Source organism: Salvia splendens, chromosome 9, assembly GCF_004379255.2.
Source record: "Salvia splendens isolate huo1 chromosome 9, SspV2, whole genome shotgun sequence".
Classification (NCBI taxonomy): Eukaryota; Viridiplantae; Streptophyta; class Magnoliopsida; order Lamiales; family Lamiaceae; genus Salvia; species Salvia splendens.
In genome coordinates, this window is record NC_056040.1 from 21,092,246 (window position 1) to 21,116,552 (window position 24,307).

General features: G+C 40.7%; 2 protein-coding genes and 1 pseudogene across 2 annotated transcripts; all 3 read left to right on the forward strand.

Moving 5' to 3' along the window:
• Positions 1-600: 600 nt before the first annotated feature.
• On the forward strand, positions 601-10,502 carry LOC121749286 (1-aminocyclopropane-1-carboxylate synthase 7-like). The gene is made up of 5 exons (XM_042143870.1): positions 601-780; positions 866-985; positions 1,088-1,248; positions 1,339-2,175; positions 10,469-10,502. The coding sequence occupies exons 1-5, from the start codon at positions 601-603 to the stop codon at positions 10,500-10,502; spliced, it is 1,332 nt and encodes a 443-aa protein (XP_041999804.1).
• A 774-nt stretch (positions 10,503-11,276) lies between these two features.
• On the forward strand, positions 11,277-13,120 carry LOC121749287 (annotated as a pseudogene).
• A 5,371-nt stretch (positions 13,121-18,491) lies between these two features.
• On the forward strand, positions 18,492-20,842 carry LOC121746466 (vacuolar protein sorting-associated protein 32 homolog 2-like). Its single transcript, XM_042140305.1, has 7 exons — positions 18,492-18,635; positions 18,817-18,952; positions 19,033-19,132; positions 19,797-19,882; positions 19,959-20,050; positions 20,224-20,338; positions 20,432-20,842. The coding sequence occupies exons 2-7, from the start codon at positions 18,878-18,880 to the stop codon at positions 20,621-20,623; spliced, it is 660 nt and encodes a 219-aa protein (XP_041996239.1). The 5' UTR covers positions 18,492-18,635; positions 18,817-18,877; the 3' UTR covers positions 20,624-20,842.
• Positions 20,843-24,307: the final 3,465 nt, after the last annotated feature.

Genomic DNA, 24,307 nt, shown 5'->3' on the forward strand with positions numbered 1-24,307 from the left:
CTATCTATCTATGATAAGTTGATCACGTATTCAAGCTAGGCTCTACTCGCTAATTACTAATTACCTTGCTAGGTAGTGCAAGAAGTATACAATTAGCTTCTAAATCGGTTCAACGATCCACCCCTTAATGCAGCCTAAGAAAAATAATAAGATTTTACAAATATAATTATGACTTTGTATTATACTACAACTAACACAAAAGTATGTTATTTTTTTAATGAAAACTTGATACGCCTCTTATACTGGTTAGTTATAAAAATGAGGGAATGATATAATAATATAAACTACCCTCACTCAACCACCATATTTGCAGTGGGATCTCGTGGAGATTATGATATATATAGGTCGCAGCCTCGGAAAAGATTACACAACCCAAACAGTTGTCGCCTGTGAATTTAATTCTTTTTTATATTATATGCGAGCATTGATCTTGCTTACTTCATATAATCAATCATTGTCTTTATTTATTTAATTTCCCCCCTTTGCATCTCGCTATATAAATAGGCCAAGTTTGACAAACACATCCTCACTCAACAACTCAAAATCAAACTGTATAGTCTCACTTCTCAAAGCTTTTAAGCTACTAATCTCGATCCTAAAATGGCGATTGAGATTGAGATTGAGAAGAAGCCCTCCGTCCGCCTCTCGAAAGTCGCCGTGTCGGAAACACACGGGGAAGATTCGTCGTATTTCGCCGGCTGGAAAGCCTACGACGAAGACCCTTATCACGAGACATGCAACCCCTCCGGCGTCATTCAAATGGGATTAGCTGAAAATCAGGTAATTTATCATCTCCTCATTTTCTTCCTTCATTGCTTCTTCTCTTATAGTAATAGTATTTAATATTTTTTTTCATTATATGCAGGTTTCATTTGATTTACTAGAACAATACTTGGACCAAAATTCAAACAATGGGATTAGCAGCTCTGGCTTTAAAGAGAACGCACTGTTTCAAGATTATCACGGCCTGCTTTGTTTCAGAAAGGTAATTAAATCATCTTAATTACTTTTTAATTTATAGTAATATTGAGTATTGCATGACAAAAAAAAGTACAAACACTGATGCTCGATGTACAAACAATTTCAGGCAATGGCGAGGTTCATGGAACAAATCAGAGGCGGTAGGGCGAAATTCAACCCTGAGAGAGTCGTGATCACCGCCGGCGCCACCGCCGCCAACGAGCTCCTCACCTTCATCATCGCCAACCCCGGCGACGCCTTGCTCGTCCCCACCCCTTACTATCCAGGGTGAGACAACTAAACAATCAATTTCAACATCTCTCCATAATCAATTTCAATCCCCCTCTCTCTAACCTAAATTGGAATTTGGGGATTTAGGTTTGACAGAGACTTGAGATGGCGCACCGGCGTGAAGATCGTCCCCGTTCACTGCGACAGCTCGAACAACTTCGAAATCACGCAGGCGGCTCTCGACGCCGCATACGAGGAGGCCGATGCCAACAACATAACCGTGAGAGGCCTTCTGATCACCAATCCATCAAACCCCCTCGGTGCGACCATCAAGCGCGCCGCGCTCGAGCAGATCCTCGATTTCGCAGTGCGCAGGAACATCCACCTCGTCTCCGACGAGATCTACTCCGGCACCACCTTCTCCCCCGACGAATTCATCAGCGTCGCCGAGGTTCTCGAATCCCGGGGCTACCGGGATTCGGAGAGAGTCCACATTGTGTACAGCCTCTCCAAGGACTTAGGGCTCCCCGGATTTAGGGTTGGCACAATCTACTCCTACAACGACGACGTTTTGACAACGGCGCGGAGGATGTCGAGCTTCACGCTGATCTCGTCGCAGACGCAGCAGCTCCTCGCCACCATGCTCTCCGACGTGGAATTCACTCAAAATTACATTGAAACGAATCGGCGGAGGCTGAAGAAGAGGTATGATATGATCATCGATGGACTTGGGGAAATCGGGATCGAGTGCTTGAATGGGAATGCCGGGCTGTTTTGCTGGATGAATTTGAGCTCGTTGTTGAAGGAGGCGACTAAAGAGGAGGAGTTGGAGCTGTGGAAGCTTATATTGAATGAGGTGAAGCTTAATATATCACCCGGATTGTCTTGCCATTGCTCGGATCCCGGCTGGTTTCGTGTTTGCTTTGCTAATATGAGCGAGCAGACGCTGCAGATTGCGCTCACAAGATTGGGAAAATTCATGAAGAGAAGACCTTAGATTCTTTTGGGGGTTTGGATTTATTTATTATTCTTTAAGAACATACTGTAAATCTTATTCATAGTAGTATATCGTTAATGGAGATTTATTTGTTTAATTTTGGTGCGAAACTCATCATGTTTCTTCAAGTATTGTTGTGAGATTTTGATAGGTAATGATTAAGATAAGAGGGAGATGAGAGGATAGGGTTTGATTCTTGTTTCATTATATCTCCCCAAATATCAAAATATGGTTTTCTTTTTTCAGACGAATAAATAAAAAGAGGGCACCTAATAATTTATAACTCCAACTTTGAATTTTTAACCATTGCATCTGAATGTATGCAAATTAAATTACAAATTTATTAAAAGTCTCTCATCAAGCTAAGTGTAAACCTTTGAGGTAGGAGTACTATTTTTCCTAAAGAGGAATACTAGTTGTTGGTGTGAGTTTTCATCTGGAGGGAATTAATTATTGCATGTATGTTTTTGACTCTATCGTAGTTTAACTAAGTTTGGAAATAAAGGCAGACTCAACAATAACATACACTAAGTGTTTGTGTGTGCGTGCGTGTATATATGTGGACGCATAGCAGTATAATTCTTTAATGGTGTGAAATGAAAAATGAACTTTATTTATTGTCAACACAGTTTGTAGCATTGTTTCAACCAATTCACATTAGGTTTTCCACACATGGCAGAGGTTGGTTATAGCAAGCTGTCAGATGGCTCAACTTCAGAAATTGGTGACAATGTTATGATGGAGGAGTAGCTGAATGCTACCATTTTTTGTTGAGTTCATGGCAAGCCCCGACGGTTACGATTGTCTTTTGATATTTTATAGCATAGGCGTGACGATAATCCAACAGTCACAAAGATAAGAAGAGACATATATGTGTGAAACGAGGTTTCAACTATACGTCTCATGCATGAGAGCTAGATCAAACTTGAATGTCATCATTGTAGGTTCAAAAGTCATGTGTCATTGTTCAATATATTTATAGTATCGTTTGTGAAAAAAAGTCCCTAATATATATTGTTGGTATAAGAAATTAAATATAATGTGTAATATTAAGATTACTAGTGTATCATCTATGCGACACATTATGTTTTCTTTCAAAACGTAGTAATATCATATTATTAAACGAAAAGAATAATGTAGATAAGAGTCTTCTCTACATTATTCTCATCCTTATTTTACTCTTTATTCACTTTAACTATTAGTATCATTTTTCTAAAATGAGACTAGTGCAAGAAATGAAATGACTCTATTACCGTGGAACGAGTGGAGTACTAGTTAACTAATCACTTAGAATCGAGAGAGAAAAACGAAACGATATGAACTAAGAGGCAGTGGATTTGAAGCCTAGCCATAACTCTTTTCAATTTTCACACAAGATGGAAAAAGAGATATTCCGTGAGGCCAATTTAAAGTGATAAAAACACACCTCCAACACCTTTGAGAGGAGAATTAAACACTATCTTTCTTACTTTATTAATTGTTCATTAATTCCGTTATTTCAAATTAACATATTTTTATGAGACAAAGGAGTATATTACAATTTTTGAGAAGGTACATGCAGCCACTTGGATGGTAGCAGGCACCAAGTAAAAATATTAAATAACCAAAAAATTTAATTGGTCTAGAATTGATTAATGATTATTTAATTGCACAGCCATTAAGATTATTGTAGCTCCATGTTGCCATGGAGAATGCAATAATGGAACCCACCGTGCAATGATATAATACTATGCAGTATGCACACTACTATATTTAAGCGACCGAATAGATGAACAACTTCTCTTATAAAGATCATAAAAAATGGTGCAAAAAGTGAGCTTCTACAACTAGCTAGCTAGTTTGACTTGTTAGGTAAAGAACATGCAGTTTGCAAGCTGTAGATATGTTGAAACCTTAACTTCCATTTTATTCAATATCTACTCACTTAATACAGCGTGATAATCGCCTATTATTAGATGATTTGCATTAAGAAAATCTGGTGCCAAATACTCGATCTATAACTTGTACTATTTTGCTTCTTTTTTAAAAAAATTATCATGGAATCGCAATCACTATTTTCAATTTGCACTTGTAATTCACATTTATGTACAACACATGTACACCATACAAGACAACGTAAATTACCCTGGCCTTGATACTCAATATGGATGGTGTAACAAAAAGATATTTGAAATTAATTTTATAAGTAGGTATTTCAAGTATGATTACAATAAAAATAATAGAAAATATCAACTAAAAAATAAACTATATATTGTATTAGATATAATAAAACAATGCACAACTCATTGGAATGAAGGGTGGTGTTCGAATTTTCCTTATTCACCCAGACAAGTGATGGTGAGGACACAACTGAAGTGACAAATTTTATTGGATAGTTAACACAAAGATGACCTTCCGGATCGTTCCTTGTATGCCTACTGAGTTGTGGCTATCCATCTTGGTTGAGATTGACTGTTTCTGGTTGATAGTTTTTTGGTTGTCGAGTGTTCCTTTTGGACTTGGTTTTTGTTGTGGTTGTTAGGCTGTGCCCGGTCATGTGGTGGTTTTATGGCAGTTCTTTGCTTTTGAGAAGCTTTGTGTTTGTTCTAACTTTTTTACTCATTTATTCGCCACTCTTTGAATGATTTGAACGTTTCTTTTTATCAGGAAAATAAAAAATAAAAACAAAATAATAAACATACCCTATTTATTAACGTTTGTATCACATCAGATATGCACAACATATAAATTATCAGACGTCTCCATCTCATCAAATGTGCACAACATATAAAATTAAATAATACAGAGGTGACACTAACTCGAAATAGCTATTTTAATGCTCGTTTGCGTCGGATTATGGACTTGAGATATATACAGATTGTCACAAAAGGAATTATAAACCAATTATATATGATTAGTCGTTTTGATCTCTACCTGATTATGCAATCCCTCGAATCCAATCATGTGGCGTCTAGTTCATGCGCAATTATGCAACTTATTACTTAAATTGTTATAACCTCTCGTGCACATGATGAAATTTTCCAAATAAACTGGAGACTATAATTTTTTAATATATAACTTATTAATTATAACAAAATAGGCTTTTTAAAATATTTCATTGACTACACTTTTGTTTAACATCATCGAAAAAATATTGCAATATTATTATTCGTTATTAGCCAAAAATTTGCTTAATTTTCTTCATTTGAAATTGATGAGTGACAATTATAGTTATGTTTGTGTAGAATAATTTCCTACATGGCTACACAGTTGTAGTTTTGTCGATATACGTAATGAGCCAAGTTGTAATGGATTGGCATTATAATTGGGAAAAAGAGATGAGAATTTGCAAGTATAACTAATTAAATGAGATTGTTGCACTGGCAATTTTATAAACCACATGAGTATTTTATAGTACTTTTTGTCAGTTTGTGATTGTTATGAAGGTCTTCCATATTGATTGGTCGCCACAAATCAAGTCAATTTCTTTATACTTTTGTTTATTCTTATTTATTTCGTTAAAATTTGGTTTGATATTGAGGAATGCACAAACTTTGAGACACTTGTTATATTGAATAATAATTTTGACTTGCGTGATTTAAAATATTGCACGATATAACTATTGTTTGTTTGTTTGAGTTTGCAGCTTTGCATGGGCAATTAAAGATGACTAATGGGCAGAAAAGATGACTAATATTGATAGGTAATGGGACCATGCTAGAGCTGCTTGCTTGGGAATGAGTAATATAATGTTTACTATATACTATGGGTAGGTCATGTATTGTGTATTTTTTAGGTATTTTTTATTTGATACAAAAATATTGAACTCAAAAAGATGACAAGGTTGCAATATATTATGGGACTGTGCTATAATTAAAAGGGTCATGATTAATCTCATTTCTTGTTCGGTGGTGCTTTTTTAAAAAATTTAGCACATGATGTGTCTTGGTCCGCCTCCGTAATGTCAAAATTATTTGTAGCTCATGATTGATCTTACCTTTACTAGCAGTCTATGACTGATTGAATACTAGATAGTAAATTATATTGTGGATTATCATATATTATTCCACTATTATCTTATCTAATGAACCATACACCATTTACGTGTATGTATTTGTATAGTTATTAGTAATTATGTATGTTTGTGTTAAGGGTGTTTCCCTTAACAAGCATCGGCGGCGAGTTTCGCTTGGCAGTGGAGATAAATTTCCGGCGGACGATGGCAGAGTTTCTGTGAACGGGAGTCGCTCCCGTCAGGCAGATAACTTGGCGGCTAATAGAATACTCCGGCGTCCAATTAGGATCGGCGGAGAGAATCCAAAATTAGGATTGAAAAACACACGTTATCTTTGGTGGGGAAAATATTTCATTAATTGATTGAATAAAATGATAACAATCTCTCATATTTATAATACTCTAATACTACTATCCTAACTTATTGAACAAGAAACAAATATCTAAACAAATATGGAAAAGATACGGGAAATCAAAATATAACTAAATAATTGGGAGATAGGATCGTATCAACTCCCACACGGTTGAAATCCACCTTGTCCTCAAGGTAGGAACCATAAAACCACGAAGAAAGTTGAAAGTAGAAGCTTTGGTGCGGTATCTCCTCCTGGATCAAATGCCCACCGAATAATTGTGCGTCTCCCTTCATCATTTCCACCCAAAATCACCAATAGAGAACCGTGTTGGGTATAAGATATGGTGGACACCAAGCCACATTGTTGTCGTGACAATTCAACGCTAGAATGAAAAGTTTTGTCACACCTCCATGAATGCTCAAACACGGCGTGTCATTTCCCGAAGGAATCAACCTTGCATCGGCGTCGAGCGACGGTAATCGAGGATTCATACTAGTAACATTACTGACATTCAAATCCACATAGACACAAACAAGTGCTTGCGAACCGGAGTGAGCATCCCCTGTCTTACCCAATTCTTCTGCTTTTAATTTAAGCTCATCCTCAAACAACCTTCGCTTCTCTTCCATTTCCTCTTGACTGTCCTGTTTTTTCATATCAAATCCAGCCTCGATGTCATCAACAATGCTCTGATTCTCCATGCTCTCTCTTGTTCGGCTTCTCACTCAACACATTGAAATCTTTTTCTTTCGACTCTAAACTAGATCAAAGGGCTTCAGCTTTATTTTCTTTCTCCAGCAAAGTCGCTAATCATCTTTCATCTCCAATTCCTTATGTGTTGGAACACTAATATCATCAATCTTCTCATCATATGCCCCGACAAGCACTTGCAGCTACGTATTGTCGATCTTGACGATCTCTTCCAGGGACTCGTCATTTGGTACAACAAGATTAGCACCCCCATTGTGAGCAACGCTGTCGGGAACATCCTCAGCTAGATTATCGTCATAAATATTCTCCTCAAACAATGCATTCACGCGGGCGAGAGGGGCGGCTTGCTGAATCTATAAATACGTAGTTTCTCGTTGTAATCACTTAGGGTGGCTAATTGGGCTGGGCAAGGCGAACGAACCATGAGATTAGGAGTATTGGGTAGACCACACTGCTTCCCCGAATTAATAAACTTGCTAGACTGTTGTGGCCGGTGCGTGAAGCCGGACAGTGGCGGGGCAACGACAGTCAACGGAGCTGTGCCGTGACTCAGCAATCGGTCGGACTGTGGTGACCGGTATGTAGACTGCACGGCGCGGCCATTATGAAGATGTTGGTGTCACCTCGGAAACTCCTCAAAACCCTGTCGCTGACGGTGGTCTTTGCGATCGTCCCACCCCCTTTGATCCCAATTGTTAGCAATGGTTCGCGGATGGGGTTGGTCGTGAAAGCGCCCCCGATACCTCGCGTTAGGATGTCGTGGAGGAGTTGGTCCATCTACGAGCGGGAGCGGCGATGGGTCTCGCCATGGCTCTCCTGCACTTCGATGCTCTCCCCCGTCGGGAGCTGGCTCAGGTCGTGGCGGAGCATATGATCTTCCGATACGACGATCCGTGGCATCCCACTTGTTCTCCAACTTATCAAACGCAGCGAGGAGATGATCCAGCTTGGCATGAATCTCTTTGTCGCGTGCGGTCTCTGCTGTTCTAGGAATCGTCCAGCAGCTGTACATGTCCGGCTGGTCGAGCAGCTACTGTGGGTGGTCGAATTGCAAATGCTCTCTTCCCTCGGCCTTCCAGGCTGCTAGAACCCGTTTGGGGGGCAGCTGAAAGCTGTTAAACCCGTGTGGCAGCGCTTTGCGATAGCGAAACTCCAGATCGGGCAGCGACTGTGTATGCTTGTGAATGAAATGGCGATGGTGATTGTGTGTCTTGATAACTGATCAAGGCGTGGCTGTGGTGGATGATGATCGTCTGACTTTAATGTGGCAAGCGGGAATCCTTCCCGTCGGGCGTTGCAGAAGTAGAGTTGTCCGGCGGATAGGCGGGACTTAACAACCAAAGCAGTTGCTGTGCGCAGAATGGTTTCCGTCGGGCAGCGGTGTAGCTTCGGTTCGAGATGGTGGGAGGGTGAGATCGCGATGAACGCACCAGTTGTTAAGGGTGTTTCCCTTAACAAGCACTGGCGGCGAGTTTCGCTCTGCGGTGGAGATAAATTTCCGGCGGCCAATAGGCTCGGCGAACGATGGCGAAGTTTCTGTGAGCGGGAGTCGCTCCCGTCGGGCCGATAACTCGGCGGCTAATAGAATACTCCGGCGTCCAATTAGGATCGGCGAAGGGAATCCAAAACTAGGATTGGAAAACACACGTTATCTTTGGTGGGGAAAATATTTCATTAATTGATTGAATAAACTGATAACAATCTCTCATATTTATAATACCCTAATACTACTACCCTAACTTATTGAACAAGAAACAAATATCTAAATAAATATGGAAAAGATATTGTAAATCAAAATATAACTAAATAATTGGGAGATAGGATCGTATCAGTTTGTGATATTTTTACATGTTTATATATAATTATTATATTTATAAATTAATTAGAGGTGTACTATTGTTTGAGATTAACTTTTTTCCAAATTGATCAAGATTATATGAGATGAATTTTGTCACGAGGAAGACCAAGCTAGATTTAAATAATAAGAGTAACTTTACGTGGAAATGCGTTGAAATTATATACTCCCTCAATCCCTCTATCTAACGGAAGATGACCCACTTTCCCTTTTGATTTAATTTTGATTTATCTTTGTTTATGTTGTAGTTGATCGAGATGAAATGCTTCTCTCCAACTTTTATTGAAGAAAACTATGAAAATTTGAAAATTTTATATGATTCTAAAACTAAGAATAAAAATGTATCTAAAATTTTAAATCATTTTATAGAAGAAAATTTTGATACAAGAGATTATTTTTGAAAGTTTTTAGGCCCGAATAGCCCGATGGATTAGCCCAAAACCTGGCGGGTTAGGGTTGAAAATTTATGACCAGAAAAATTCATAATCTGAATAGCCCGCACCAAAATAGCTCGGCAACCTAAGTGGATTGACCCGAACCCGAACGGGTTAGCCCGATTGACTTCCCTACAAGTGTGAGGCCTTGAGAGGTGGGCTTCTGACAGGCAGTGGGTTAGGCCCTCCCCCTTATCGGGTCACTGCGCACCCTGATTTAATACCCCTCACAATACTGTCGGACCGAGATGTGGGGGCCCTTAGGGTTGGAGTTTCAACTTTTTTTTGGTACTAATAATATGTGAAAATAATATGAATAGAGAAGAAATAATTTATCTTCAACTTTTTACATTGTATGACCTAGCAATTTGATACCATGTGGCTATTTTCACTCACGACAATTTTTATACGTCGTGCCTCGTGGGAATATGCTGTAAAATAATTTGGTTTATTTTGAGTAAATCTCCGTTCCATAGTTTATAGATGACTTAAGTAAGATAACTTACACTTGAAAATGGAATTCGAAACTTTGGAGGCCCAATTCGGAAGTAGAATGATACTCCAATACATGTGTGCTACAATTATGTTGGGCCTATTTATTAGTACAAGCGAACTAGGGCAAAAGTTTATACTATCCGATAAAATTTTAGTTAGTTATATGTTCTAGTATATCCAAAGACTCCGCGACAGATATAAAAGAGCTCACAACATATTGGAGAAGGAGAGCTCGAACGAAAGGGTGTTGGGGCAAAGGAGAGAAGGGTGGCGTGCCTAGGGGTGCATTCAGATATCGGATCGGATTTTTGTCTGATCCGAACCAATTTGAAAATCCAAAATTCTATGAAAAATAAATCTGAATCGAGCCGAATTGTCTGAAAATCCGAATCAAATACTCCCTATGTCCGCGAATATGAGTCTCATTTTTCCATTTTGGTCCGTCTCCAAATAGGAGACCCTGTTCATAATTATTATAAATGGTAAATACACCACACATTCAACTAATTCATTCCACTTATATCATTTAAAACTAATATATACAGTGAGACTTCTATTCCACTAAATTTCTTTCAGCCATTTTTTTTATCGTTTCTTGAAACCCGTGCCGGAAAGAAATGAGACTCCTATTCGCGGACGGAGGGAGTAATTTGTAGTCCGACTATAAAATCCTATCTTAACCAAAAAAAATCTGAAAATATGTATAAAAATATGAAATTGCACAAAAATTACAAAAAATATTCTATCCGTTCATTAATAGTGGAGACATTTCTTTTCGATACTGAGATTAAGAAAAATGTTGTAATGTATTAAATAAAAAAATAATAAAGTAGGAGAGAGGAAAAAATAGAGATAATAAAGTAAAAGAGGGGAAAAAATAAGAGTGAGAAAAGTGTTACTTTTTACTAAAAAGGAAATGACTCTATTAGTATGGAACGCCCAAAATGAAAAAATGACTCTATTACGATGGAACGAGGGAGTATTAAATTGCATAAAAACTTATATATATCCAAAATACGAAAAGCAAGAAATTTCAAAAATCGAAAAGTTCAAAAATTTCTTAAATACAATACCAATACCAAATTGCTATAGAATTGTTCAACACAATAACAAATCATTCATATCAACAAAAAAAATCTAAACATGTTTATAACAAATGTGTTGGGTTATGGTAAACCATTGCCAACGGACTACTTGCATAAACAAATAAATTAGATATATAATCTATTTGACTAACATTCTAATCACCTCTCACCCGCTCCTCCTTCACGCCTTTCAAGCACGTCTTCTGCAAATTGCTCTCCGGCCTCCACCTCGTCGAGCGCGTCTACGTCGGCATCGACAAGCCCATGCACCTCGTCTCCTACGACGACGTCGAGGATGAGGACGATGATTTGTTCCTCACCTACGTCAATTTCCTCAGGGCTTGGCTGCCCAATGTTTGCCGCCATTTGAAGTCCATTTCCATTTCCGATTTTTGGGTGCAGTCCTGCTGGAGGCGGACTGATATGCTTTCCCTAATTTCTTCTTATTGTGAGCTACCTGCCTTTCTCTTTTACGTGCCTGCTTTCTACTTGTTGTTCATTCCTATATACTGCCAAGTCTGATGATGAATCACTCAATAAATAATTTCAGCACTTGAAAACAGAAGATAGTAATTATCTGTGTCATTTTGTGGGATTGAGTTACTTGATTGCTATTTAATTTATTGCTAGTTTGTTATTGCCTAATAAAGTTGGGAGTTTTTTATGATTGATTCGCATTACTGTTGGATTTTCATGGAAGTTTGTTTTTGTTGGATTCAGTTACTTGATTGCTATTTAATTTCAGTTGCTATAATTTATTAGTGTCTTGGTTCTTTGTATGAGTTTATTTGATTATCTAAGATTGCTTATTTCTTGACAAACTGAAATAAGTCAAGTTTATTTGATTATCTAAGATTGCTTATTTCTTGACAAACTGAAATAAGTCAGTGTTCTTTTTTGGCGGTGCAGGTTCTAAACTTGTCGAGTTAGAAGTTAAGAATGCGTGGCTATCTGTTGATGGCTTAACTCCTATGCCCAACCTCACTGTCTTGACGCTTGAGTTCATTAGATTGGATGATGAGAATCTGGAAAAGGTGAATGATAGTTTCCCTTTCTTGAAAGTCCTCAATTTAATTGGTGTTGGAGGACTTAAAGAACCTAAGGTTCATCTTATGCACCTTAGAACATGTCATTGGTCTGTTTCCAATGCTCCGACCTCTATACCTGTTATTGCACCTAGTCTTGTCGACCTCACTCTTACATGCGTGAAGCCAAATCACCTTTTCATTGAACTCCGCTTTTGTCTAGCTTGAATCTCACTGTTGATAGTACTTGCAACTTGGAAGTGAAAGAGTTCTCTCATTTGAAAAGACTGCATCTTGAATCTTCAGGCCTTCGCAATCTTCTTATTGCGATTCCTGTCAGCAGAAGTGTTGAGAATCTAACTGCTGTCTCAACAAAGTGGGAAACGCCCGTCGCAGTTTCCAAGTCCATTGTTGAGTTATTGCTTCATGCGTTTCCTAATGTTAGCCGTCTTACTTTGACTTGACGAGTTTGGTCTGAGTTTGAAACATATCCAGGTCTGGAAGGTTTAGGGTGGAGGGTTGAGATGAAGGGATTAAAAGAAATTACAGCATATTTAACTGTGAATGACATTAGAGTTACTTTGTCCACCATTTTCCTCTTACTAGACAGTTGTAGTGGCCTGTCTAACATGGCAATCTTGATCCACCGTGATGTTGTTTCTAATGTGACGAGCAGACGTGCACTGCCCATTGCACTAGGGTGTGATGGAAATGGGGAATGTGGAAAGAGGGAACGACAGATACTTGGATTTCTGATGGAAAGTAGCCAGCGGAGCAGCGCCCGCCTAAGCACTTTGTCTGATCTGTTCAAGGGATTTAATTTCTGAAATGAATGAGCTATGCATTGCCTTCCGAAATCTGAATTCAGTTGATGAATGCAATCAAGTTGGTGTTTGTTTGTTATCCTGATGATGGTAGGGACAGTTATCCATGAAAATGTATGTGATGAAGTTGATTGATTAGTTAGTTGGGAGGATGCAAGAGAGTTGATTGATTAGTTAGTTGGGAGGATGCAAGAGCAGCCATTGGAAAAAGATGCAAACCATTTGTGAAATATCCCCTGCAACTTAAGACAGGTGGAGTCAGTTGTGCGTCAAATTGTTTTAGTGATAAGATGTGTGTCATATAAAGAGAGATATTTGTTAAGGAAAAATGTACTCCATATTAGTGTGGAAATGTACACACATCTTTTGACCAACTCAATAATATTTAGTAAGAGCATCTCCAATGCACGGATGTCCCATTCGGACATCCACTAGGACCTCCCAAAAACATCTCCTGTCACGTCACTAGGATTTCCCATCCCACTGCCACGTCACTAGGACATCCCCTTCACAATCCGCCCTTCCCATCGCCCTTCCCACTAGGACTTCCCGCAATAAAAAAAATTCACAATTATTTATAAACGTAACGGAATTATAATTTTGACACGGAATACGGAAAAATTGCGAATGCTTCATTAAAAAAATTACATAAAAAAAGAAAAAAAATTACATAATAAAAATAACATAATACGGGAAAATTTAGACTCGGCTCACTCCGCGTTGTCCTCGTAGCCCGTGCCGCCCTCGCCCTCGCCAATGCCGCCCCCGTCGTCCCCGCCGCTAATCTCAGCGTCATCATCTCCAATGGGTGGCATCCCCAAATCGCGCGGACATCCATCGATGACATCCTTCAACATCCTTTTGTACACAGGATCTGTCGTGCTATGCCACCTATGCATGGTCCGGACCAAATTAGTTGTTATCTGCGCGCGGGCGAGACGATCGTACTCTTCTGGGGGAGCAGGGGCCTCCGATTGGACCTCGAACGACCCGCTACCGCTGCTGCTTCCCCTAGCCTTCCGCTGCGCAGCCTTTTGCCCAATCAGGCGACGACGCCGGCGGGAGTCTGATTGAGGTAGCGGGGACACTTCCTCGGCTTCTGGGAGCTCGTGCGAACCAGCACTGCTGCTGTATTCACCGGAATCGTTGATCTTCGTCCACTTCTGCCAGCCCGATTAGACACCCCCACAAAACTTTTGGGAATCCTTCACCACGAGATAGGCCTCCCACTGGTCGAAATCTTTGAACTTCAAGGATCTGTCGGGGTACTGCGCCAAGGCACGGTTCTTCACATCCTCCTCGGACATACCGCTGGTTGCCTGGCGGAGATTGTTTTGGTAGAGGCCGACAAATCGACTAAGCTTAGGCCTCAACAGATCCCACTATTTCCGGCATTGTTTGGGAACGCGACACTTCGCCCCAGCCGGTTTGTGTGTGAGGTAGGCTTCAGCGACGCGATGCCACAGTCTGTCAATATGCTGGTTAGCACCGACATAGGGATCCTCGACTATTGAAACCCAAGCCTTCGAAAGCGCGACGTATTCCCACACGCTCCAGACCGTCCTCTTTCCCGTCTCCTCATCATCCTCCTCCTCAGCCACCGTTCGCGAGGAAGAGCCCGTGGCTTTCCCCTTGCCCTTGCCCCTGCCCCTGCCACGACCCTTGCCCCTGCCCCTTGCCGCTGTCCCCACATCATCGGGAGTCTCCCTGACAGGAGATAGCCCCAACTCCTCAAAAGAGAAAGTTTCCACGCCGATGAACTGAGTCTCCGGAACAAAACTGGAGGGGGTATCAGTAGACAACATATCGATAATCGGCAGATAGACATCGTCCGCTAGTGGTTCAGGGCCCCTGCCACCCCCTCCCCCTGGCATGGTCGGCATCATCCCCGGCATCATCCCACCCATCCCCATCATATTTGGGGTCATGCCCCCCATCCCCGCTGCCCTGGGCATCATACCACCCATCCCACCCATCCAATTGTACATATTGCAATAAGGGGACATCATAGCACTCATCCCACCCATCCTACCCATTCCACCCATCCCTGACATTGCCGGAATCGTTGTCGCATTTCCGCTAGAGTTTCCCTCCAGTTCGGCGGGAAACGTCGGAGTCTGTGACTCGCTCGTGGCGGGGGAGTTCCTGTCGTTCCCCATTAAGTAGAAATGAAATTTGTAGTAAAAGAAGAGAGAAACTTGTTAACACAAGTGGTGCGAATGAAATGAAGTTCAACGAGCCGTATATATAGAGTTTAAAAAAAAAAATTAAATATCGGACGTCCGACCCGGACGTCCGACACTCGCCACAATGGCGGACGTCCGCCCGCCCGTCGCCCGCACGTCCGAGGACATCCGATGTCCTTACGGGACGTCAGTATCCGACTTGCCACGCCACAATGGCGGACGTCCCGGTCGCCTGTCGCGGATGTCCGACCGGACGTCCGCCATTGGAGATGCTCTTAGTGTCTTCTTCATTTGGTAATGTCAATCGTCACTATTATAAACATCAAAGCATCCACATCCGTGCTCTTGCCAACGAGCACGGATGTGGGCCCGATCCCACTTTTTCTGCCTGCTCTTAGGCAAGAGCACAACACCCACATCCGTGCTCTTCCGCAAGGACGAGCACAAGGGTCCCACCATTCCATTATTCAATTTAAATAAAAACATTTTCACAAAATTAAAATGCATTAAAAATACCCGGAATAATATTATAAAATACATTAAAAATAAAAAATTACATCATTAAAATCCTAAAAAATAAAAATTACATAATTAAAATCCTAAAAATTAAAAATTACATAATTAAACTCCTAAAAATAAAAAATTACATAATTAAATTCATAAAATTAAAAAACCCACTACTCGTGGCCGAATTTCGCCCACATGTGTTTGATTAGGTCTTCTTGTAGCTCAACGTGGGTTCAGGTATCGCGCATTGTGTGCCTTGTTTCGATCCTCTCACCCACCGTCGTATGCACACCTCGACGTGGGGGAGACCTCGCGCTTGAGCTTCCAGCTTCATCCTCGTCGTAAAAGCTAGCCGCCCTCGGTCCTTCGTCGGCTATAATCATGTTGTGTAAGATAAAATACGTGTACATGATGTCGGCGATATTTTTTACGTACCACAGCCGAGACGGGGCCTTCACAATGTTGAATCGGGCTTGAAGGACCCCAAAGGCTCTTTCGACGTTTTTCTGCACGGACTCTTGACGTTGCGCAAAAAGAACCCGTCTCGGGTCTTGCGGGTTGCTGAGCGTCTTCACGAAAGTCGACCACCTTGGGTAGATACCATCGGCGAGATAGTAACCCATGTGGTATACATTTCCGTTGACGGTGAAGTCGATCGCCGGTGCTAACCATTCGATACATCATTGAAGAGGGGTGAAGAATGGAGCACGTTCAAGTCATTGTTGGATCCGGCAACACCGAAATATGCATGTCAAATCCATAGGCGGTAGTCGGCGACCGCTTCAAGGATAAGTGTTGGGCCGCCGCCTTTGTGGCCGCTTAAGTGTTGCCCCCTCTAAGTAGTCGGGCAATTCTTCCACCTCTAATGCATGCAGTCAATGCTGCCAAGCATATCGGGAAAGCCATGGACTGTTTCGTGAAGACGAAGCAACCGTTGGCAATCATCGGTGGTGGGTGCCCGAAGGAATTCATCACCGAAAGCTGAACGAACACCCTCGCAAAAATTTTTAAGACAAAGGATTCCAGTGGAATCACCGACATGTAAATACTCGTCAAACAGGTCGGCAGTTTTCCCAGTAGCGAGTTGTCGGATGGCACACGTACACTTCTGCAACGCCGAGAGACTTTGTCGACCGACTGCATCTGGACCTGTTTGGAAGTATTCAACACGGGCCGACAATGTGTTGACAATACGCATGAACAAGCGCTTTAACATGTGAAAACGGCGCCTAAAGTAATCTTCCGGAAACTGCGGCTGGTCGGAAAAATAGTCGGCAACGAGCCTTTCGTCGGCTCCCTCCCCGTCACGATGGATGTAGCGGCAAGTTGATCTAGTTGGTTGAGGAGGAGGGGCGGGGGTATTCGCTGCGACATATGCTTCATAAGCGGCACGATGTTGTTCGTAGTATTCTTGTTCTTCGCGCTCCACTTCCGCAATGAGATGTGTGAAATCCATTTGAGGTTTTGAGTGAGAGATGAAGGTGTAGATAAGTTGTATGAAAAATATGAATGAGAGATGAATGAGAGATGATTTGATGTGAAAAATGGATGATGATGTGTGTATTTGTAGATGATTTTGGGAAAAAAATAAAAAAAATACAAAAAAATACAGAAAAACGGGCAAAAAACGGTCATTTTTTTGGGATTGTGAAAATATTTTTTTGTATTATTTTTGATTTTAAAAAAATGGTTTTCTAACGGATATGTCGTTGGTCAATCAGAACGCGTCACGTCGCCTACTCGCTGGCATGGACGTGCTCGATGCATCGAGCAGCGCCGTGTCAGAGGCAAGAGCGCAGCGGCGGACAGCGGTGCCGCGCCGCTGGCACGGACGGACGGGCAATTGCTCGCCGCTGTGGATGCTCTCGGGACAAACAAATTCTGTTACATTATTAGAGATGAAACTAGAAATTCTTACTTTCAAACATTCAATCAATTATATGAACCAAATTCAAATCCACCAAGCATAACCTGCTGCTTAATCCCCACCCATGTCCAAATTAAAAGGGGCTCGTGATAATTGTCCCAACTATTTATACGAATTTGAGAAATCAAATTTGGCGACAAGATCCAGGAAGGTGTGAGAGGCTTGAAATCTCTGAGTACATGATTTCTCGTAAGCTATGAGACCTTACGTGCTAGCCAATTGCGCCACCACCAAATACTGTCGAGAATTATCTGTTACAAACATCAATGTGTTAACAAATTCTTTGTATACCACATGGATTCCAAGTTGGGCAATGGGAAAAGCGTTTGAAGCTGTCTCAACCGATTTTTAGATCAAATCATATAAAGTCATATGCGGCTACGATGAGACAAATTATATAGAAAATTATTCCTAAAATTATTAAGCAAAAATAAAATTTTTACCACCGCACTTCCAAATTAAATCACACAGATATTCCTCGGTTAGATAAGTATAACACGACACACATACTTAATTGTTTGTGGCAAAATGTTGATTAAGCATGCAAAACTGTGTGAAAAACAGAAAAAAGATGAACTATGTCGACACAATACTTAATACTCTCTACATATGGATCATGACTCACTTTCCTTTTTAATTGGTTTCAACCAAGATGATCTATTATTAAAAATAAAAATTCATTTATTTCTATTTTATTCCTTCCCTTTTACTTTATTCTTTTCACTAGACACATAAAATAAAACGGCATAAAATTTTGTGTGTCTAAGTAATGAGTTATCTTTCTTGGAACGGACTGAGTACTGGAACGGACTGAGTACTAAAATTTTAGGTCGGTGATAATTTATTAATTTTTTTAGTATTTATAAAAATTTATATGGAGGCAAAATAACATTCAAGTGCGAGAGCAGTTGAAAAAAGACGGCCACTTTCCCAAACTCATGACACAACGCGCTTACGTTATTCTTGACTGAAATCTCTTTCTTTTCCATCCTCCTCCTGAATCCCTCTCCGTCAATTTTCTGGTATTGAAACTATTTGCTGAGTTGCAGGTACTTTTGAGTTTTTAATTTTGGATTTGTTTATTGTTGTGACAGAAAGGTACAAATCGCTGATGTTTCTTTCTTTTCCAAATCGGTGGTGTTAGCTACAAAGTTTTGAGTAGCTTTATGTAAATTCGAGGCTGATTCTTCTCCCAATTCTCGTCTGATTGTTGGATTTCTTTTTCAACAGAACTTGTTGACCTAAGAACGAATTTGATTGAGTTTTCAAGTTTGATCTGATCGAATCAAACATGTTTAATCGGATTCTGGGAAAACCTAAGCAACCGTCTAATAATGCTCTCACCTCTCTCGACAAATTAAACGAGGTATGTTGCTGTTTGATCAAGGATCATGATTTCTTTCTACTTGAATTTACACTGGATATTTTGTTAATTATCTTGTCTAGACTCTTGAGATGCTAGAGAAGAAGGAAAATTTGCTTCAAAAGAAGGCATCTGCAGAGGTGGAGAAGGCCAAAGCATATACAAAAGCAAAGAACAAAAGAGGTATGCTCCTTGTTGGCTATTCTATATTCTGCTCACTAGATTCCTCAAATTTTATTTATCTTAATCCATTATTAGTCTTCAGCTATTGAACTGAAGCTGGATATCGGAAAAAAGTCGTGATCATATCTTAACAAACACAAACTGAGTTCTTCAACTTTTTATGTCTATCTCAAAGGGGATTAAAAAAGTAAACAAAATTGTTGACATTTTATCATTTGTTTTACTGGTGAATGCATTAGAATGTGGTATTTCTTGTTTGTGTATGTTTAGTGTTTAAACTATTCGACTCTGGAGCTTTAAACAAATAAAGTTCTACACAAGCGTGTTGCGGTTGCAATTTGATAGATTTACTGAATTCGAGAGTCTACAGTTCTTAATTAGCTTCCCATCTTAGACCTTTTCAGTTTTGTTAAAATGATGTAAATTCCGAGCCCTGTTTTTTATTCATTCTGTTTTGCTTCCATGTTTGTCCTTGCATTTATTGACAATTTAGTTACCACGAGTTCCTTAACGCAATCTTAACCAGTTAGGCACGAATGTTTTTGTACTGAACATGCTTTTATAACTTCTTTATTGTTTATTTTGGATGAATATAAGTTAGATATTACAAAGTTCCGTGTGACATGTAGTACTGACTTGTGCAAGAAAAAATATAAACATGCAGCGGCAATACAGTGCTTGAAGAGAAAAAAACTATATGAAGAACAGATGGGGCAGCTAGCAAATTTCCAGCTGCGCGTCCATGATCAGGTCCAATAAGATTTTTCTCCCTTGCTTACGGGGTAACATGCCTGCTCAAGTACTCATATTCTCCTTGTTTTAGCAGATGATATTGCTAGAAGGTGCGAAAGCTACTACAGATACTGTGGATGCATTAAGAAGTGGAGCAGCTGCTATGAAAGCAATGCAGAAAGCCACGTATGTGTATTGAAAAAATAGGCAATCCATGCTCTAAAATATTCGATTAGGATATGGTTGCGTTACCTTCTTTGCAAACATTATGTTACCATAATGGCATAATCATTTTCTGCTAGATATAGTTTTGTTAAATCCTTGACCAATTCAACTGAAAATTGCTTCTTCCAAAATAGGAACATCGATGATGTGGACAAGACAATGGATGATATAAACGAACAAACTGAGAACATGAAGCAGATACAAGAGGCATTGGCTACACCTATTGGCTCAGCTGCTGACTTTGATGAGGTTTTTGGCTTATCTTTACTTTTTCAATGTTTATCTACGTAAATGCTGACAATTTTCTAGTTCGATTCATCCGACTACTTTTGGGATCTGCAGGATGAGTTAGAAGCTGAACTAGAAGAATTGGAAGGTGCAGAGCTGGAGGAACAGCTTCTTGAGCCTGCAAGCACAGCCCCTGCTGCTCCAGTGCAGGCTCCAGCTGGCAGAGTTCCTGCTCGGCCCGCACCTCAGAGACGTACAGAGGAAGAAGACGAGCTTGCTGCTTTGCAAGCAGAAATGGCTCTTTAAGCACTTTCTATCCATTATCAAACAGGTAACTCTGTCCATCAATCTGTCACTCTACCTACCAATGAAACACGGCCATTTGGATTATGAAACTGGCCGGAATTTGTAGCTCTAATCTTATCTATAGTGTATATATTATACGTTCCATACTTCTGTATGATCTCATTCTCGCCAGTATGTAACATGAAATAAGTGTTAGAAGTAGTCCAGTTTATTTGATCATTGTAAGCCACCATATTTAGATTTGCAGTTTTTTCAGTTACAAATCACATACACCTCAGCACGTTTGCACGGATGTTAGAGGGAAGTCATTTTTATCAAATATGTTGCGCTTCGTCGTTTGTTTAACTTAAAAAACGAGAGGTCAAGTAAAGAAAGTAAGAAATAGGATTACATATTTAACATTCCTTGGAATAGTCGTCTTCCATTTGGTTTCGTTGATTGGCATGATTTTGTTCATAAAGTACTGGTTAAACTTTTGTCATGACATTTATTCTATCCTATTCTATTCTATTCCTACTAGAGTAGTTCTTCTATGCTTGAATCCACACAGTGCACGCATCCTTCACAATCTTGTTTCTCATAGCCCTAGGATATGTGTGCTCTGGTTCAAGTTTCTTTATTACTACAGACCCATTTATCTTCACTAGACTCCCAGAACAGAACCATTTGTAAGGACTTTTGCAACATGCCTCAAATGCCTTCCTACTTGCTCTTTTAAAATGAATTTCCCAACCATTCTCAACAGCATTATCTGTCAAAGCATCTCTTGCTTGAAAGCCATCAATAAAACCCATACCAAGATACAATTTCAAATTCTTGTGATCACACCTTGGATCATACACCACCTTTGCATGCCTTTCCAACCTTCTTCTCCCTTCATCCTGAGAATCAATTGAGTTAGAGTATATATCACCTTCTTCAGAATTCTCATCCGCAGACACATATTCACTTTTCTTCCCTCCACTGACTAAGCCATAGAGATGTCATCAGTAACAACAAACTCTTTCTCCTTATTCTCTTTTGCTTTCTTCCTTCCCTGTGTGTAATCCTCATCCTCGAACACCAACTCCTCAGCCTCCATGTCATCATCAGTTTCCTCATCTTCAGAAGATGGTATATAACTCCCATCCTCCTCACTATACTATCTCATACCCACTCCCATACTGTGATCAGCCTTATCCCTTACACTCTCATCAATTCTATCTCTCATTCCCACAGATTCATTTAGAGCTCCCACATCATCACCCAAATCCTCAGCATCATTATCCTTACCTCCCACATCATCCCCCAACACATCAGCATCAGAATCCCTATATGCCTCATCCTCAACAAAACTCTTACCCACATCTTTAGCTATATAATCCCTACCTCCCACATCCTCACCCACACTCTTTCCAACATCATCAGCATCAGAATTCCTATCCCCCACCCTCTCACTCACACTTTCAACCCACAGACTTCATACTAGACTGGAACAAACGCTTCTTAACACTATTTTGAAAACTCTTCTCCACATCTTTGGTAGAAACTGACTTTAACTTGCCAGCCTTTAAAGTTGTTTCCTTTCTACACCTTGTGGTACACATACTCTTATTCACAGACTCAACATTACTCCTTTTCACTGACTCAAACTCAACCACTCGACGCCTTACAGCTTCATCATCCATAATGTCCCCCCCACCCACGGATTGATCTTCATCAATGTGCTCTAGGCCACCCTTCTTCCCACCCACAATATACACATCACATATTTGATGCTTCACTATGGTCAGAAACTTCAGCATTAATATCACCTCTGCACCATCCTTGATGTTAATAAACTCCATTCCCCATTTTCTCTTGAAGCATAGTCTATCCCAGCTATCAAACCCTAGTTTGTTCAGTTCATCGACTAGGTCGAAGTAACCGAATCTATCTGGTTCAAACCCACTACCTTCCCACATTTCCCCACCTATGTATTTCACAAATCCTCCCATCAGGAATGAAATTCCCCCCATGGTAAATCCGAAGCAGAAAAGGTTTGTTCGGATTCGGCTTGTCTGGCCAGAAACCCGGCCACATCTTCAAGTTGAGGAAGCCTTACGCGCAGCTCGTTGCCCGTCCGTCGCCGTTGCAGGTAAGCCAATGGACTCGTCGTTGTCGTCGATTAGGCTGGTCGATTAGGGTAAGCCAATTGTCGATTAGGTTAAGGCAAATTGGGGGCGAATTGGGGGTGAGGTGGGTTTTTTTTGGTTTTGTAATTTTTATTTTGAAATTATTTTTATTGCACAGTCAATAATGCTTGACCATGTCAGCCGCCACGAGACGCCACGTCATTTAAAAATGACGCCAGCTCGCTCTTTCGCCGGAAAAATCATCATGGGAAATCGTCGACTAAATGCAAAGTTGGTGACTTTATACGCCAATTTTAAAGGTCATGGGAAAAACCGGAATTTGGGCAAAGTTGGTAACTTTTAAGGCAGTTATCCCTTTGATATATGAGGATGGGACCCATCCCGCACGTGAATGTAATGGCAAGAGCTAGAAATTTCTGCAATTTTCCAGGCTCGCAGTCAAACACAAAATCCCATCTTTTCTAAAAAGAAATATAGCCTTAGTCTAATCTGCGAAACTCTTTAGAGCATCCACATCCGTGCTCTTGCCAACGAGCACGGATGTAGGCCTGGCCCCACTTTTTCTGCTTGCTCTTAGGCAAGAGCACAACACCCACATCCGTGCTCTTTTGCAAGGACGAGCACAAGTGTCCCACCATTCCATTATTCAATTTAAATAAAAACATTTTCACAAAATTAAAATACATTAAAAATACCCGGAATAATATTACAAATTACAAAAAATTAAAAATTACATAATTAAATTCCTAAAAAATAAAAATTGCATAATTAAAATACTAAAAAATAAAAAATGCATAATTAAAATACTAAAAAATAAAAATTACATAATTAAACTCCTAAAAAATAAAAATTACGTAATTTAAGCGTAAAAATGCCCCCGGGGAAGACTAGTCATCTTCCGGCAATACCCCCAACGTTCTTTGGAGACCCCGTATCATCGCCACATGCGATCGAAGTTGCTCGAGGGTCATATTTGACCTATTGGCCAAATTGAGTGGTGACACATAGGGAGCGGAGCGGGGGCGGATGGAGTCGCGGCGCGACGGCGGTTGGCCGCCTTCTTCCTTCCTTGCTGTCGGTGTTGGGAACCCCTCGGGCCGGCGTCGGGGCTACCGAAGTTAGCTCCGGCAAGTTGGCTAGCCAAGTCTTCGGAGCCGGCGTCGGATAGGGATACCGACCTTGACCGTTTGGAGGAGCCGCTAGAGGAGGATGTTACGCCTCCCCTATACTTCGAATGCGACCGCGTCTCCTACCAAATGTTGAGGTACTTGAACGGCTTGTAGTTCATGGACTGGTAGGTCGACAAGGCGGAACTAATAATGTCGACCTCGCTCCGGCCGCTCCCCGCCGACCGCTCTTCCTGGAGGTAATACCCCTGGAACTTTTGGATTTATTCGTTGGCTCTGTATATGGCGTTGCGCTCGATTGTTCCAGCCGGCCGGTTTTCATGCCGCTCACCGGAACAGATGCGCCACCAATAATGATCGCCTGATTGGTTCGTGCCAATCTCCAGATCTTCGGAGATTGACAAGAACGCTTTGAACAATTGCTCCATCTCCGCCGGAGTGTA

Coding starts and splice junctions, on each gene's coding strand:
- LOC121749286 (XM_042143870.1), top strand. CDS start 601: ATGGCGATTGAGATTGAGATTGAGAAGAAGCCCTCCGTCCGCCTCTCG. Junction 986..1,087: donor GCCTGCTTTGTTTCAGAAAG/GTAATTAAATCA, acceptor AAACAATTTCAG/GCAATGGCGAGGTTCATGGA. Junction 1,249..1,338: donor CCCACCCCTTACTATCCAGG/GTGAGACAACTA, acceptor TTGGGGATTTAG/GTTTGACAGAGACTTGAGAT.
- LOC121746466 (XM_042140305.1), top strand. CDS start 18,878: ATGTTTAATCGGATTCTGGGAAAACCTAAGCAACCGTCTAATAATGCT. Junction 18,953..19,032: donor CTCTCGACAAATTAAACGAG/GTATGTTGCTGT, acceptor TATCTTGTCTAG/ACTCTTGAGATGCTAGAGAA. Junction 20,051..20,223: donor AAAGCAATGCAGAAAGCCAC/GTATGTGTATTG, acceptor CTTCCAAAATAG/GAACATCGATGATGTGGACA.